The sequence below is a fragment of the Chaetodon auriga genome, chromosome 21 (assembly GCF_051107435.1).
Source record: "Chaetodon auriga isolate fChaAug3 chromosome 21, fChaAug3.hap1, whole genome shotgun sequence".
Classification (NCBI taxonomy): domain Eukaryota; kingdom Metazoa; phylum Chordata; class Actinopteri; order Chaetodontiformes; family Chaetodontidae; genus Chaetodon; species Chaetodon auriga.
In genome coordinates, this window is record NC_135094.1 from 1,630,001 (window position 1) to 1,647,256 (window position 17,256).

General features: G+C 47.9%; 1 protein-coding gene across 1 annotated transcript in view; it reads right to left on the bottom strand.

Annotated features, from left to right (window-relative positions):
• LOC143339742 (sodium channel protein type 5 subunit alpha-like) overlaps positions 1-17,256 on the bottom strand; it is a 105,114-nt gene that overhangs the window by 35,444 nt on the left and 52,414 nt on the right. Inside the window, exons 13-18 of the mRNA XM_076761157.1 lie at positions 13,633-13,806; positions 12,607-12,768; positions 12,328-12,522; positions 3,000-3,140; positions 2,780-2,900; positions 2,489-2,673 (exon numbers count right to left, since the gene is read on the bottom strand). Coding sequence (XP_076617272.1) covers positions 2,489-2,673; positions 2,780-2,900; positions 3,000-3,140; positions 12,328-12,522; positions 12,607-12,768; positions 13,633-13,806 — 978 coding nt within the window. The remainder of the gene's footprint in view (positions 1-2,488; positions 2,674-2,779; positions 2,901-2,999; positions 3,141-12,327; positions 12,523-12,606; positions 12,769-13,632; positions 13,807-17,256) is intronic.

Sequence of the window (17,256 nt, forward strand, 5' to 3'; positions counted from 1 at the left end):
CCCAAAACAGCCGTTTTGGGGGGAAAATATGCTCTTGAGTTTTGTTCTATTTATGCTGCCCTTTCACATTAGGTCAATACGTGTGTGTGTGTGTGTGTGTGTGTGTGTGTGTGTGTGTGTGCGTGTGTGCGTGTGTGCATGTATGTGTGTCCTCTGCAGCTCTCCTTGCATTTGCATGTTTCACCTCCTGGCTAACTGGCTATTGCACACACACACACACACACACACACAGATGGACTGCAGCTAGAACAGAGTAGAATAGATCAGCTTTGTTTGTTTGACTACATTAACTGGTTATCAGTATTATTACTATTATTATTACTATTATTATTCATAGTAGTAGTAGTAGTAGTAGTGGTATTTGCTCATTTACTGTTGTATGTTTTTGTGGACTTGTTCTGTTTGCATGAATAAAGTTTGTTATAGAGTCAAACAGTGAGAGATGACGATGATGATGAAGATGATGATGATAATAATAATAATAATAATAATAACCTTGCAGGCATACAAACGTGGATGATCTTGCTTGTGATACAACGTTTGTTGGATGATGTTTGTCTGAATAAATCAGTGAACAGATTTTTATTTGGAGGTTGGTTAAAGTGTCTGGAGGTCGGAGATTAAACGTTTCACTATTTCATGAGAAAATCTCCATGATTGTGGAAAAGTCCTGACAGATACAGCTCATTTTGTGCGTGTGTGAAGTGTGTTTGGACTCCTCAGAATCAACTCGTGACACCTTCGGGGGTCCCGACCCACCGGTTGGGAACCACTGTGATCGAGGGCCATAGAGAGAGAGAACAGGTGCACAACATGATTAAAGAGGAGAGGTGATGATGAACTGAGTCAGCACAGGTGTGCACACAAACACACGCACATAAACACACGCACACGCACACGCACACGCACGCACGCACGCACGCACACACACACACACAGCACGACACAAATCTGTCATTTCATGTTAGATACAAAGAGAGGAGAGAGGAAGCAACTAAACACCTCCTCTGCCTCCATACACAACATGCACACACACACACACACACACACACACACACACACACACACACACACACATACGCACACACATGCACACACGCGCGCACACACACACACACACACACACACACACACACACACACACACACACTGGGACATTTTAGCTCTCTGAGTTTTGGGGAGATTTTAGACTTTTTGAAAATTGTGACACAACTCTGACAAAGGACACACAAACAGACACACGCACACACACAAGGTGTCTGCGGCTCAGTTGGACTTTTGTCCTGTGAATAGATGAAGAGAGACAGGAGGCACACACACACACATAAATACACACACACAAGCACAGGCACACATACACAAAACAACTTCAACATAACCACACATGCACACACACATACACACACTTACTAAGTCATACTCACAAAACACACACTCACAAACACACACACACACACTAATATACACCCTTTTAGCACAAACACATCACACAGGCAGCGCTGCAGAGTGAGAAAAATGCCGGACCATAATGCACTGCCTGAGGCCTCCAATTCTATCTGAGGGACCCTCTTACTGTGTGTGTGTGTGTGTGTGTGTGTGTGTGTGTGTGTGTGTGTGCTGTGAATTGAGCCATTACAAACATGCTGTTTATAGACACACAGTCTGTTTACATGAGCTCAGATGTTCGAACACGTTCACCTGATGAAAACAGTCTCAGTATGTGTGTCAATAATCAGCTTTCTGATGTTTGTGATGATGAAGACGTGCAGCGACTGTTTCAACCGTCTCCTCAGTGGTGCGTTCAGGGAAACTCAGACAGCTGAGAAAAGCCTGACGACAGAGACGGTGTCAGAGAGACAGGGACGATGTGAGGATCTGGTTGTTTCTTTGAATCCATCACAACGGAGAGGAATTAAAAAACGAAACAGCAGGATAAGAAAATTAAATAAGAAGTAAAAAGTGCTGAATATGTTGAATTCGTCTGTTTACGGCGATCTTCACAGAAACGTACTGAAAGCAGCCGCTGCAAACCCATTTAACAACTGAGGAGATGATGGAAAAAAGTCTCAGCTGTGAAGGAAAATATGTTGACGAGCTGCACCATGTTAAACCAGTGGAAGGGTCCCAGCGTGGAAAAAACCCACGATACAGGAAGAGCCTGAAGGCAGCGATCCACCAACCGATGGAGGAGGTTCATTATGAAGAACGCTTTACTGACAAATACAGATCAGGAGAAAGAGAAGGCACACACACACACACACACACACACACACACACACACACACACACACACACACACACAGACCAGCTGACAGACAGGCAGTGTTAGATGGTAACCTCAGGGGGAACAACAGCTGTCTCACACACACCTGAGCTTCTTTACATCACACATAAGTGTGTGACTGTGTGTGTGTGTGTGCGTGTGTGTGTGTGTGTGTGAGTGTGCGTGCCTGAACTAGAAAGCCACACAGTCAGATCTCCGCCCTACCTCCTCTCTCTCCCCCTCTTCCTCGGAGGCCTCGCTCTGCTCCTCCTCCTCCTCCTCTTCCTCCTCCTCTTCCTCTGGGAACTCCACGTCCGACTCTCCGGGGGCGATGGGGACGCTGATGGTCAGGTTGGGGTTGGTCATGTAGCTGTCGTCCTCCGGCACCACGTACTTCTCTACGTGGCGTCCTGGGATGGCGGTGGCGATGCAGACGGATGAAGATAAAGGTGAATTAATGCTCGTTCAGGGTTTCGTTGATGCTCATTGGCTCATGATTCAGAAGGAGTGTGTTACCTATGACCGCTCCGTTGGCCTCAGTGTGGATGGTACTCAGGCGTTTGAGCTTCATCATGGCTTTCGCCTCTTTTCGCTTCTGACGACGACGCTTCAGGTTCCCGTTGAAGAAATCCACCACCTGCGGAGGAGAAAAGACACCATGACACACAGAAAACAGGCGCACGGCAGACAGGTGCGCTGTCTGTCCGACGGTCTGCGCAGACACACTGACGGCTACCTGTCTGCGGCACCAGGCCAGGCCTCTGGTGATCCTGTGGATGGCGATGTGCAGGTTGTTCATCTCCCCGTCGTCGTCCGGAGCCGACAGGTTGTCGGAGCTGAAGCTGCTGAGGAGCAGAGCCAGGAAGAGGTTCAGCAGCTGCAGGCGGAGAGAGAGGAGGTGTCAGTCGTGCCTTCATCATCATCATCATCATCATCATCATCATCATCATCATCATCATCATCAAGTGGCAACCACAATGAACTGAGCAACTCAGCACCATCCTGTTCTGAAGCAGAGCGCTGCTCTGAGCTAACGCTAACAGTGACAACACTAGCATGTGGATATCCAGGACTCATAATTGCTGTGTTAGCGTGCTAACGTTTGCTAATTAGCACTGAACACAGAGTACAGCAAAGGCTGGTGGGAAAGTGATTCATTAGCATGTAATTAGTCATTAATTAAAGTGACCTGAGTCACACGATCACTGGAGTTATTACAGAGATCCGACTGAAAAACACTTTTGGTGCCACGAGCCGTTCACTCCCTGGAGACCGACTCCAACCTGAACTCACGTCTGCACCCGAAATGATTTACGCCATCAGGTCAGTTTTGTCCCCGTGAGGAAGGAAGGCGAGTCACCACAACATGAGTAACACGAGGTCAACACACACTCAGCTGTGGTTAAATAAAGCCAATCTGGATAAGAGCTGCACAGTGTGTGTGTGTGTGTGTGTGTGTGTGTGTGTGTGTGTGATCAGTTACAATCAGGCATTATTCAGCACACACTGAATAATCAACCTGCACAGGAAACTATGACACCGCAGTGTGTGAGTGTGTGTGTGTGTGTGTGTGTGTGTGTGTGTGTGTGTGTGTGTGTGTGTGACAGGGTCTAGGTCAGGTGGATCAGGTGGCACCTTCCTGTGACTGTCATCAGATTACAGCCAGCAGACCTCAGACCTGCAGATGGTTTGTTTCTTGCTCAAAGGCACTCGGGCAGGACTCACTGCTGCGTCTCCTCGTCTGACAGAAACAACAAGACTGATTGATTGATATTCATCAATCTCAGATCTGACAGCAGAAATCGGCCCGTGGAGACGTCTGCAGACACACCTGCAGGTCTCAGATGAAGGTCCAGGTGTCCGAACACACTCAAAGTTCCGTTTTTTATGAGGGTGAACTTGAACGTCACACTGTGTTTTGTGTCCTTTTTCACATCAGTGGAGTCTTTAAATGACTGAAAGTTTGTTTCACTCACTGACTTTGAATCAACATGCAGACGAAAAAGTCTTTGTAGTACAGTGAACAAACAAACAAACAAACAGACAGACAGTCAAACAAACAAACAAACAAACAAACAAACAAACAAACAAACAAACAAACAAACAGACAGACAGACAGTCAAATCATCAAACAAACAAACAAACAGACAGACAAACAAACAAACAGACAAACAGACAGTCAAATCATCAAACAAACAAACAAACAGACAGACAAACAAACAAACAAACAAACAGACAGACAGACAGTCAAATCATCAAACAAACAAACAAACAGACAGACAAACAAACAAACAAACAAACAGACAGACAGACAGTCAAATCATCAAACAAACAAACAAACAGACAGACAAACAAACAAACAAACAAACAGACAGACAGACAGTCAAATCATCAAACAAACAAACAAACAGACAGACAAACAAACAAACAAACAAACAGACAGACAGACAGTCAAATCATCAAACAAACAAACAAACAGACAGACAAACAAACAAACAAACAAACAGACAGACAGACAGACAGTCAAATCATCAAACAAACAAACAAACAAACAAACAAACAGACAAACAAACAGACAGACAGACAGACAGACAGTCAGTCAAATCGTCAAACAAACAAACAAACAAACAAACAAACAAACAGGGGTCTCCAGAGAGGGTCTGTATCTACAAACACATAATCAAGCCAGTGTCGCCTTCACACACGCGCACACGCACACACCCTGCAGGCTGGACGTCCCACAGCTGGTTGGTTGTTACGTAACGACTTGACTGGAACCAGCAGCTTCCCAGTTTGTGGTTGTGTAAGAGGACACCGGGCCAGTGGGTCAATACCCAGCATGAGGAAGAGGCCTGTGACCTGCGTGTGTGTGTGTGTGTGTGTGTGTGTGTGTGTGTGTGTGTGTGTTGACTTTAAAACACATTTAAATCTTTTTTCTACCAAAGTAACGTAAATCAACTCAACATGAGCAGACAGGTAATCCATCAAAAGTGTGTGTGTGTGTGTGTGTGTGTGTGTGTGTGTGTGAACTGCACGTGACACATTAACTGTGTGTGTGAGTGTGTGTTTGAGCGTAATCGTATTTGGTGTAAATGTGTGAAAGAGGAAAAACAACAAGTGTGAGTTAGAGTGTATTTCTGTGTGTGTGCGCGTGAATATGTGTGTGTGTGTGTGTGTGTGTGTGTGTGTGTGTGTGTGTATTGATCCCAGCTGGTGGTGTGTGTGATATTTGTGTTACTGATCGGTGTCCGGCCATCACATCCCTGGTTTCACCATCCCAAAATGGTAGCATCTGATTGGCTGCAGGTCCGACCTGAACACCAATAGATCAATGCTGTTGATTGGTTAACATGGCAACATGCCCCGACAGCTCGACCAATGACCTTGCAGCTTTCCAATAGCCGATAACAAATCACTGACAGGGCTGATGACAGACGCTGCCTTGGTCCATTTAACCTGCTTACATGTGAGAATCCGTACAAACAGCTGTGATCGATCAGCAGCGTTTTGATTGGATGATGACATCACTTCCTCAGTGTGACGTCCTTCCTGAGGGAGACCTCAGCGCCGGGCGTCCCCTGTGCTCCACGTGAAATTCAGAAACGTCTGGATGGTCTTTTCTATTGGCCAACATCTGTCACATGACATGTCTTCACAGCACGAATGAGCTGCAGACGACGTGAAGGAGTGTGTGTGTGTTTGTGTGTCTGCGTGTGTGTGTGTGTGTTTACGGAGCAGTCGACCACCTGATCCCCCCCATTTCACCTCGTTTAACTCGTTAAGTGGATCGGCCAATTAGCCACACACACATGCGCACACACACGCACACACAGTCTGTGGAAGCAGAAAGGGAAACACAGCTGAGCCACTCGCCGGCTGCGTGGAGAAGAACTGAACGATTTACTTTCTCAGCGTTTTGTTACTTTAAGTCCAGACTAACTTTCTTTCTTTCGCATTTTCTTTTGATATTTTTCTCTCTGTCTTTCCTTCGTTTCTTTTCTTCCACTGCGACACTTCGTGGGCTCGTCTGTTAACGGACGAATCGTTTCAAACTTTATTAAGTTTGTGTCGTCGGAGCGGCCGTGAAAATACGGAGGAAACGGAGTGACGAGCGTTCGGTGACGGAGGTGGGAGGACGGTGCAGAGACACAGTCTGTGAAGAGGACACATCCACCAGCCACAGCTCACCTGCTCACTGTCCAATCACATGCTGATAACAGCTGGAGATGAGGTCATGGAGCAGGGACAGGTGAAGCCTGAGGGCGGAGCCACCCGGAGCTACGCCCAGGTCAACTCGGAATCCTGCTCTCAGCCGTTTGTGTGTGATGGATGTGAGGCGATAAGAGTTCAGGTGAGCATCAACAAATCTGTCCTCGACCAATCAGAGCTCAGTCGTCAGAAACTTTCCTTACGGAAACAAACCAAGTTCAACACAGGTCGTCAGGGAGACTCCAGGAAGCAGCTGCTGTCCTGGAAACAGCCGAGCATCCCACACACACGCACACGCACGCACGCACACACAGCTCGGGGGGTGGAGGTGATGAATGAGCGGTAACACGATCTGTTTTCGGTGCTCCCCTCTCGTCACAACAAACCCCCGAGAGCAAAGCCCCCTGGGAAAATGGCGTGCAACGTGAGAGAAGGAGAGCGAGAGTGAGAGCCGGTAAACGGCGAGGAGAGAAAGGAAAAGAAAGGATGAGCGAGCTGGAGAGTGACGGAGAGGTGGAGGAGAAGAGAGGGGGTCTTTATTTATTCAGCGCTTTAATGTTTAAGTGTACGAACACGAGCTGCTCGCCGAGGGTCCGAGCTCGCCGTCAGCTGACTGACGGTTACTACATCTCCACACGACGCCGCGACGTGCTGCAGACCAGAACGCTCTGCACCAGACTGAACCTCTGAACATTCAATGTGTAAATGTTGTAACACGATGGAAATCACTGCTTCCTCTGTGCGTACGAGCTGCTCTCAGACGTCTGCCTCCATCCAGATGTTTCTTCTGCTAAACGAGCCGTTCATCAAACTGAGTTTCTGCGTGAATCCAGTCAGCGTGTTCGACTCTTCAAACTGCTGATTTGGGGTTTCTGAAGACTCCACTGAAACGTCATTATTTAAAGTTAATGAATATGTGTGATGAGAGTAAGATGAAAGGAGGAAGAGTTTAAAAAAAAAAGTAGAAGAAGAAAGAAGAGGAGCGGAGTGTGTCGTGGCAGGTGTGCTGCAGGTGAAGCGCTGGCTCAGGGAAACACATTGAGCTGCTCGTTTGTCATGAGAGGAACAGCAAACCAAACATCAGCTCACCTGCTTCAGTCTGTGCAGCTGCACGCGCACACACACACACACGCATGTACACACACACACACACACACACACACACACACGTGAGGTGTTCAGAGGCAAAGTGTGCAGGATGCAGCAGGAATGAAAGGAAACAAAGGCGTAAACGTTCAATAAAACGTCAATCAGTGACTGCTGGAGCTGCTGGAAACATCTGGAAATATCTGGAAACATCTGGATGAGACGCCTCAGATTGTACATTTGGCCAGTTGTGAGGAGACAAACATGAACCAAACTCCAGAGAGAAAACAGCCGATTTAACAGAGATCATCAGCTGTGTGTCTCATGGTGTTACACACCTAAACACTGACTCAGCCACTGCCTGCAGGAACACACACACACACACACACACACACATACACACAGTGTGTGTATGTGAGATAAGAGGTAATTCCCCACCTCGCTCTTTATCTGCCAATGAAAACATGGATGCTTATCCCATTCAAATAAAACACACACACACACACACACACACACACACACACACACACAGTATGACGTCACTGGCTTCATAATGTGACCAAACGTTGTTAACGATGCTGAAACTGTTTATAGTATGTATCTGTGTGTGTGTGTGTGTGTGTGTGTGTGTGTGTGTGTGTGTGTGTCTTTTCCCCTCCCCCAGTGCCTTCTGGGTATTAGTGTAACCTCATGAGGTTCACTGTCACGGCAACAAGGTCTCACATCCTCCCCGGCGACTGTTCCCATGACGATGATTTGACATGTTAAAGTGACACTTTAGTGATGTCATCGATGAAACAACACATTTCCCTTCTCTTCATTTTTGTGTCCTTCATCTCTCTCTTTCCTTCCTTCTTTCCTTCTCTTCTCTTTCTTTCTTTTCCTTCTTCCTCTTTACCTTTCCTCCTTCCTTCCTTTCTTCCTTACTTCATTCTCTTCTTCCCTTTTCTCCTCTTCCTCTCTTCCCCTCTCCCTTCTCTCCTCCATTTATTCTTTCTCCTGTATGTTGTCTTTGCTTCCTTTCCTCCTTCCCTCCATGCTGCCTTCTGTTCCTCATTTGTTCACTTCCGTTACATTATTAATCCTTTCCTTCTTTCCTTCTTTCTTTCTTGCCCCTCCTTCCTTCCTCTTCTACATCTGTCTTTCTAATCTACCTTCATCTAACTCATCCTTCTGCCCTCCATCCTTTTCTTCAGTGTATCCTTGTATCATCCCTTTCCTCCTTCCTTCCTTCTACCCTTCTTCCTTTTATGTGATCATCCTTCATGCTGCTTTGAATTCTTCCTTTGTGTCCTTTCCTCCTCTTGTTCTTTCGTTATTTACTTCTTTACATCCTTCATTCTTTATTTCTTACTTTTGTTCTGCCCTTCCTTCTTTTTATCCATGTTTCCTTCCATCCTACTCCCTCTTCTTCCTTCCCGTCCTTCCTCTTCCCCTCTTTGTGTGAGCCCTGACATCTCATAACAAAAACAGAATCGTGCACACTCCCTCAGACGTATGAATGCATGCATGCATAAAATACCTACACACACACACACACACACACACACACACACACACACACACACACACACGCACACACACAGACTGAGCTGAGTTGTGCACAATGAGGCCATTTCTAAAGGGATAAATCACCTGAATTGGAAAGGTTCGGTCATCATGACACTCACTCACATACACAGGCATGGGCGCGCACACACGCACGCACACACACGCACACACACGCACACACACACACGCGTGTTTGGGCATATTCATTCAGTCAGGTCAGCGTAGCCCTCTGCAGGGGGAGATACAAGTCCTGTCACTGACAAGAGAAGAATAAGAGGCTGTTGACTGCAAGTGTGTGTGTGTGAGTATGTGTATGCCTGTGTATGTGTGTGTATGCCTGTGTATGTGTGTGTGTGTGTGTGTGTGTGTGTGTGTGCATGTGTAAGCTGTCTGGCCTATCAAGCTTGTTATTAAATATCCATGAGACCATTAAGCTAAATAGATGAATGAGACTCTATTATTGCTGCGCACACACACACACACACACACACACACATCATGATCCACTGACTGGTGAATATGAGATGATCATAACTAAAAATTACGAGAAGAAGAAGAAGAAGAAGAAGAAGAAGAAGAAGAAGAAAAAGAAGAAAATAAGGAACCAAAGTCTTGTTGTTGATTTTACTTCCTTCCTTCTTTCCTTCCTTCTGTCCTTTCCTTCTGTCCTTTCCTTCCCCTCTTTCTCATATGAAGGATTAGAATCTGTTTCTTCATGTGGAAGAAGAGGTCTGTGACACGTTGTGTGACTGCAGCCTGACAAACAGCCCTGTGAAGGTCCTGAAACAGGGTTAGAAGGATGAACCGCGAGGCTCCTCCTGCTCCCGCCTCCTCCTCTGTCCAGAAGGAGTCCACTCTCTGAATGTTTCGGCGGAGGCGGGTCCATCTGTCTGTCACGGGTCAAAGTTCAGTCAGACTGAATGAGACGGGGTCGCTGCTTCCTCACTAAAATGAATGAACTTGTCCACATTAAAGAGAATGGGGCAGAGCTCGGCGGCGCCCCCCTCAGGCATCTATTAATACAACCCATTCGCTCCACTGAAGCCTTGCTCATGGGCACAGATTCATCCAGCCGGTCGGGAATCAAACTACGACCTTATCATCACGATCCTGAACGCTGATGCGTCGCAGTTCGACAGCTTGTTTCATCTTCAGCATCAGACTTTCCTCCATTTCTACTTTCAGTATTACATCATCACCGCCAAGTGTATGTGTGTGTGTGTGTGTGTGTGTGTGTGTGTGTGTGTGTGTGTGTGTGTGTGTGTTTTGACCATCAGATAAGGGTACTTTCTCCTCTCCAGTTACCGCCTCCTGTCTGCTCTGAATCCTTCTGATCAGGACACACACACACACACACACACACACACACACACACACACTGACTGATTGATGTGTTTAGAGGTGTAGACATGTGACATGTTTATGCTGGTGGGGGGGTACATTTTAAAGTGAAGTGGGTAAAATGAGCTCAAAGAAAAGTGTGTGTGTGTGTGTGTGTGTGTGTGTGTGTGTGTGTGTGTGTGTGTGTCTGGGGGGTACAGTGAAAGATGAGATGACAGATCGTTATCGGAAGAAAGGAAATCTTTCCTCTTCTCTTTTTCTCTGGCAAGATGAGCGCTCTCTGCGTTGGTGTGTGTATGTACGTGTGTGTGTGTGTGTGTGTGTGTGTGTGTGTGTGTGTGTGTGTGGGTAATTACGCTTGTTCTACATGAAGAAAACACCAGTGAGCCGGTCATGCTTCCAGTTACATGAGAGCGAGCGAGCGGCACTTGACATCAGACACACTCGTTTGTCTGATCGATCACAAAATAACAACGAGGACGAACGACGAGCAGCAGGACGGAGACGTCCACACACAGACAGCATACTGATGACTCACCTGGTCCACAAGTAAAACTCACTGGGATCATTAAAACGTGGTGCTGGAGAAAAGGTGAGGAGGTCAGCAGAATTATATACTTTCACTGACTGGAGACCAGGAACGTTTACACTGAGCGTGGTGGGAATCAGGCCAGGAGTCATGTGACCGCTCACTGTGGACCGAAGTGTGGGCCGGACGGACGGACGGACGTCACAATGCAGAGCAGCAGACAGAGACGACCACTTCATGAAGAGTCAGAGACGAAGGTGTCCATGTCTGATTCTTAGGCTGATCAGGCACTGTCTTATAAACTGCATTTTAAAGCTGCACTAACTTATTTTTTGGCCACTTGGGGGCGACGATGACACCTCACAGTTTAAGTTGATGTGGTGAACAAACACTCCATCAACTCCAACATGAAGTCAACCTTAAATTCAACATCCAGTCCACTGCTCTCTCTCTTTTAGCTCTGTTTTTGGTCTCCTCCACCCCCTGAGGGAAACATCTGCCTCTTCAGCTGCTGAACGCTCCACTATGTTCACCAGCTCTTCTTCTTCTTTTGTTTTCAGGTGAGAAACTGAGGGAAAAGCTGAGGCCTGCACACACACACACACACACACACACACACACACACACACACACATATACACACACACACACTGCACTGAAGCAGCTGACGACGGGCAGCAGAGAGAGATCTGAGAGGAGAAAGACCGACGAAGAGGCAGAGCGGTGGTGGACTGAGCGTATGGAGAGTCAGGTATAAATGTTAGGAGGTCAAACAGGGAGAGAGGCGGAGAGAGGAGGAGGAGGTGGACGGAGAGGAGAGGTCAGCAGATCAACATTTACTCTGTCTGCGGCTCTCAGCACATCTCACATAAATCAGCGATGCTTCGGACAGAGTCGGACCACAGGGTCACATGTAAAGGATGGTCTCTCTGTCTCAGCGTGTCCGTCCACCTGCCGCGCTCTTTGTCTCGCCTCCTCCCACTCTTTACCTGAGCTGTCAGAGCAGCAGGAGGTTCAGCTTCCAGGCCTGACAAAGCCCGACAGTAAAGCACAGAGATGAGGGGTGACAGGTGAGGGGTCAGGGGTCAACGGTCCTGGAAGTGCCGATCAAGCTCTCAAGCCAAAGAACAAACCCGGCGTCTGAAGCGCTTAGTCCTGCTGGACAGTCGACGCTCGATGAGGTAAAAACAGATTCACCGTCACAACCTCCCGAAGGTCAAAGGTCACCTGACAGCGTCTCCCACCATGAAGAACCACAAACAAAAGCCAAACACGTCCAGAATCTGACCAACAGCTGTTCAGCAGCCACATTAGTTCCAGCAGGAGACAGGGGTCAAAGGTCACTCACCACCAGGTTTCCGATGACCATGACCAGCATGAAGACGAGGATGCAGAGCGGCTGACCGGCGACCTCCATGCAGTCCCACATGGTCTCTATCCACTCGCCGCACAGCACCCTGAAGACGATGAGGAAGGAGTGGAAGAAGTCCTTCATGTGCCAGCGAGGAAGAGCGCAGTCCTTCGAGATCTTACACACACAGTCCTGAAGGACGGAGGGAGGAGACAGCGTCATGTACCACACCTTCACAAATCCAAGAGGTCAGAGGTCAGAGGTCAGAGGCGTTACCTGGTAGTTTTTACCAAACAGCTGCATGCCGACCACAGCGAAGATGAAGACGATGATGGCGAGGACGAGCGTCAGGTTGCCCAGAGCGCCCATGGAGTTACCGATGATCTTGATGAGGGTGTTGAGGGTCGGCCACGAGCGCGCGAGCTTGAACACACGCAGCTGGACAGGAAGAGACAGGATTTCAAAATAAAGTCAATCAAATCCAGTCGGACTCAGGTCAAACAGGTCAAGGTTAAAGTGTTTTCAGGTGAGCTGAGAGAAAACGCTCTCATTTAAAATCTCTTTGGCTGCTGCTGAGAGGAAAACAAGCGCGCGTTATCGACACCATCGTCCAATCATCGGTCAGCTTCACGGATTCATCTTCTGATGGAAAGACGGAAAAGAACAAAGGAGACGCAAAGAGAGGAGGAGCACGGAAGGAGGGAAGGAAGGAAGGACAAGAAGGGGAGGAAGGAAGGAGACAAAACAAGGAAGAAGAAAAGAAGAAAAGAAAGACAAAAAGCTGAAAGAATCAAACGTGTGCGTGTGTGTGTGTGTGCGTGCCTGCGTGTGCGCGTCTTCATTAGTGTGTCTGTGTGTGTTTGCCTCCAGCAGAAGCTGACGATACCCAGAGTGACACTTAGAGAGATGGACAGAGACAGACGAAGAAAGGCTTCAAGCGTGTGTGTGTGTGTGTGTGTGTGTGTGTGTGTGTGTGTGTGTGACACTGACAGCCACCGTTCTCGTCTTACGCAGAAAAGTTTTCCACACCTGAACTTCTCTTTTGAGTGACATCGCTCATCAGCAGCCAATCAGCTCGTCCCCTTCAGGCAGAATGCTGCCGTCTCATTGGTGCTTCAGCTGTCAGTCAGTGAGCTGTTTTCTCTCTAAAAATCTTTCTTCTTTCACTGCTTTTACTTAACAAGCCGCAAACCTGATCGAAGAAAATACGACTTTGAAGGACTGATGAAGAAGAAACCCTCTGCGTCAGAAGGAGTCAGGTGACGTGGCGTCTCAGGTGTGATGGGAGTGTGTGTGAGGTACCAGTCTGAAGGAGCGCAGCACGCTCAGCCCCTCCACGTCGGACAGGCCGAGCTCCATGAGGCTGAGGCACACGATGATGCTGTCGAAGATGTTCCAGCCCGTCTGGAAGTAGTAGTACGGATCCAGAGCGATGATCTTCAGCACCATCTCTGCTGTGAAGATCCCAGAGAACACCTGACACACAGAGACACACAGACGTCACGAAAGGTGCATTAACACACACTCACACAGATCCAGAGAGTCCAGCAGAACCAGTCCAGGTTCAGTCCTCCACAGCAGAGACCACGTGTTCAACCTCAGAGACTGACGCTGCCTTCACAGCCCGTCACGGTTTATGGTAGAACCCCCAACACACCTGAAGACTCTGCTCTGAGCTGTGTGTGTGTGTGTGTGTGTGTGTGTGTGATATCAAATCATATATGAAGTTATAAAACATCACTGAAAGTACCGATCAGGTGGTACAGACCAATGAAAACACACACTGATAAACACAAGGAGATCATCTCTGTGCTCAGGATACATGAACACAGCTGGAACACACACACACACACACACACACACACACACACACACACACACACACACACACAGACGTGCACACAAAGTCAACACATTCAGGTAAGGACACACAAACACACACACACACACACACACATAGTCAGATCCAAGAGCCAAATGAAGGGCAGAGTTAGCTAAAGGGTAGGACATTTCAGACTGGGTTAGTTTCAGACGTGCGCGCTCACTCACTCACACACACACACACACACACGCACACACGCACACGCACACACACACACACACACACACACACACAGGTGTCACCTCCTGTAACTCCAGCTGAAGTACACAAGTTCTTTAAAAGCCAACAGGAGTTCAGCAGCTGAAAAACAAAGAGACGTTCCCGCACACTGACCTGCTATGCTAACATTAGCATACGCTAGCGTGAACCATCACTCTGTGTGTGTGTGTGTGTATGCTAAAACGTTAGCATGGGAGACGATGAGCTGAAGTGATTTCCAGGAGAATCATATTATTATCACAGTGCTGACAGCTGCCAGAAGAGTTTTCATTAAGACCACAGGTCAGCTCCCACTAAACAAGACCCGATCCAGGACTGGAGTCAGGCCGGGTCCAGATGACACCCGGTCTAAGCAGGTCTGAGGGGGATCTGGTCTGTACTGCTGCAGGTCTCAGATGTCTGTCTGCTCGGTGGTGCGTCATGATCACAGGAGGAGGATGAGGTTTTTGAGGCAGAGCTGGAAGAGATCTTATCTTATCTTATCTTATCTTAGAAGTGCAGGAAAAATGATCTGCTGTTGCTGTAAATGTTTCAACTTGTGATCCTTCAGTTTCCCACGATGCCGGGAAAGACCTTGGTGCTCTTGCATCGCGCCATGTTCAGTCTTCACGCTTACAGCTCCAGGCTGGTCAAATGACGTCCTCTCCCTGTTCTCTTGGTTGTGCGGCGGCAGTGTGAGGGACCAGCGAGGGTTTTGAGGTTTGCAGTCGAGTCTTGATGTGGTGATTTTGGGAAACTCTGATTAATTTGAACAACACTTGTCTCAGCTGTTTGCTCCTGTGGTTTGATCCTTTAAGCCGCTCTCTCTGCAGACCTCAGCTTGTCCAGGGTTTGCCTCGCTCTGCTTTACATCACGTGTGTGTGCGTGCGTGTGTGTGTGTGTGTGTGTGCTGCCATTAAAGTGTCTGTCTGTTCAAAGTGAGGTGTGTGTATTCATGTGTGTGTGTGTCTGCAGCAGCCCCTCTCTCTGCTTGTTGTTTCAGAAAGAAGGGGATCCTCGATGTGACACTGGCTACGTGACACACGTGTGTGTGTGTGTGTCTCTCATCCTGTGCATGTGTGTGTTTCACAGCAAGTGTGTGTGCAAGTGTGTGTGTGTGCAAGTCTCCAAAAACTGAGTTCTGAGGTTTAATAGAGTGTGTCTGACAAAATCACACACACACACAAAATCAGGCTCTTTCTGGGGCTACCTTTCGCTCTCTCTCTCTCACACACACACACACACACACACACACACACAGACACACACACACACGCACACACACACACTCAGATGATCCTCTTATATGGGCTATTAACTCTGTAGTGCGTTGATTAGCTACTCAACAATCACGCTCTTATTATTACTGACATCAGAAGAGCCTCTCGCTCCGTCTCTCACACGTCTAAGTGAGTGATGTATCGCTGAAGGAGGCTCTCTTGGGACAAAAAGGTTGAGAAAAAACTCTGAGCTGAAGAGGAAAATGTGAAATAAATCAGCCTGCACGAGATGCAGAGTGTGAGTTTAAGCAAATGAGCAGAAGAAGAAGTGACAGTGGGCACTGGTGGCGTCACAGCAGCTGGCTGCAGATGCTGGTTTCAGTGGTCCAGTGTGTTTGCTGCTGGGGCGTCAGAGCCGCAGTATCATCGTGCTGTTGGAGACAAATGTGGTGTAGTGAGGTGGTGTTGTGTTACCGATCGGTGTGTGTGTGTGTGTGTGTGTGTGTGTGTGTGTGTGTGTGTGACAGCGCGCTGACGTCGGGCGGAGTGACGTTAATGAAGTTAAACACAGTTCAGCTGTCAAATATCAGCAGCAGCCTCCGGCCTCGAGCTGCACGCTGAGGAAACATCACGTCTTCACACGTATGAGGAAATATTCTGAGCACTCCACCGTGAGCGTTACAGACATGGAGATAATAAAACGTCTGAAAATGGGAAATTTTATCTTCACATACTTTTTAAAAAGCTGTTAATGGTGCTTTTTGTCAGTTATTTGCTGCGTTTTGGTTGGCTGACACGCTGTCAATCATCTATGAGCCATCGACCTGAACACAGTAACTACAATGAGCCACGTTAAAGCTTTCAAACACAATAATGACACTCCTGATTTAAGACTTGACCCATGACAGTGCTGGACTATGACATGTGGACCCCAGACCTGGATCCTTGTGGTCTTTGTGACATTTCTGAGGACGTGGTGTTGAGTGAGTTCAAGCTCAGACACTGAGGACTGTGAGTGTGTCTCTGCAAAGTCTCTGATTCACTGAGTGAGGGAAGAAAACTACTCCGACCGGCAAGTGTGTGTGTGTGTGTGTGTGCGTGTGCGTGCGTGTGTGTGTGTGTGTGTGTGTGTGTGCGCGTGCGCTGCAGGCAGGCTCACAAACAGGGATGTCGACATCAGCACTCACTAATAACAGTAACATCAGCAGAGAGAGGATGACACGTGATTATGTTTGTCACAACCAGGCAGATGTAATGAGTAAGGACCAGCACGCACGCACGCACGCACGCACGCACGCACGCACGCACGCACGCACGCACGTTGGTGTACATTTCATCATTTCTTCCATAAAATCTTTAAAAAAAACCCCCAAATCTTCCTGAAAATGAAGCAGCTCACTGTCTGTAGTTTATTCACTGGTTCAGGTGTTTCAGGACCAAAACAGAGTCCCCACGTCTTAGCAGTCCCCAGCACTGCCCTAGTGCCCCTGAGCAAGGACAGCGCAGTGCTGACCTGAACTGTTACAGGACCTCACACTGTGCTGTGTGTCAGAACACACAGGGAGCACCTTTATCAAGAGTCACACACACACACACACACACACACACACACACACACACACACG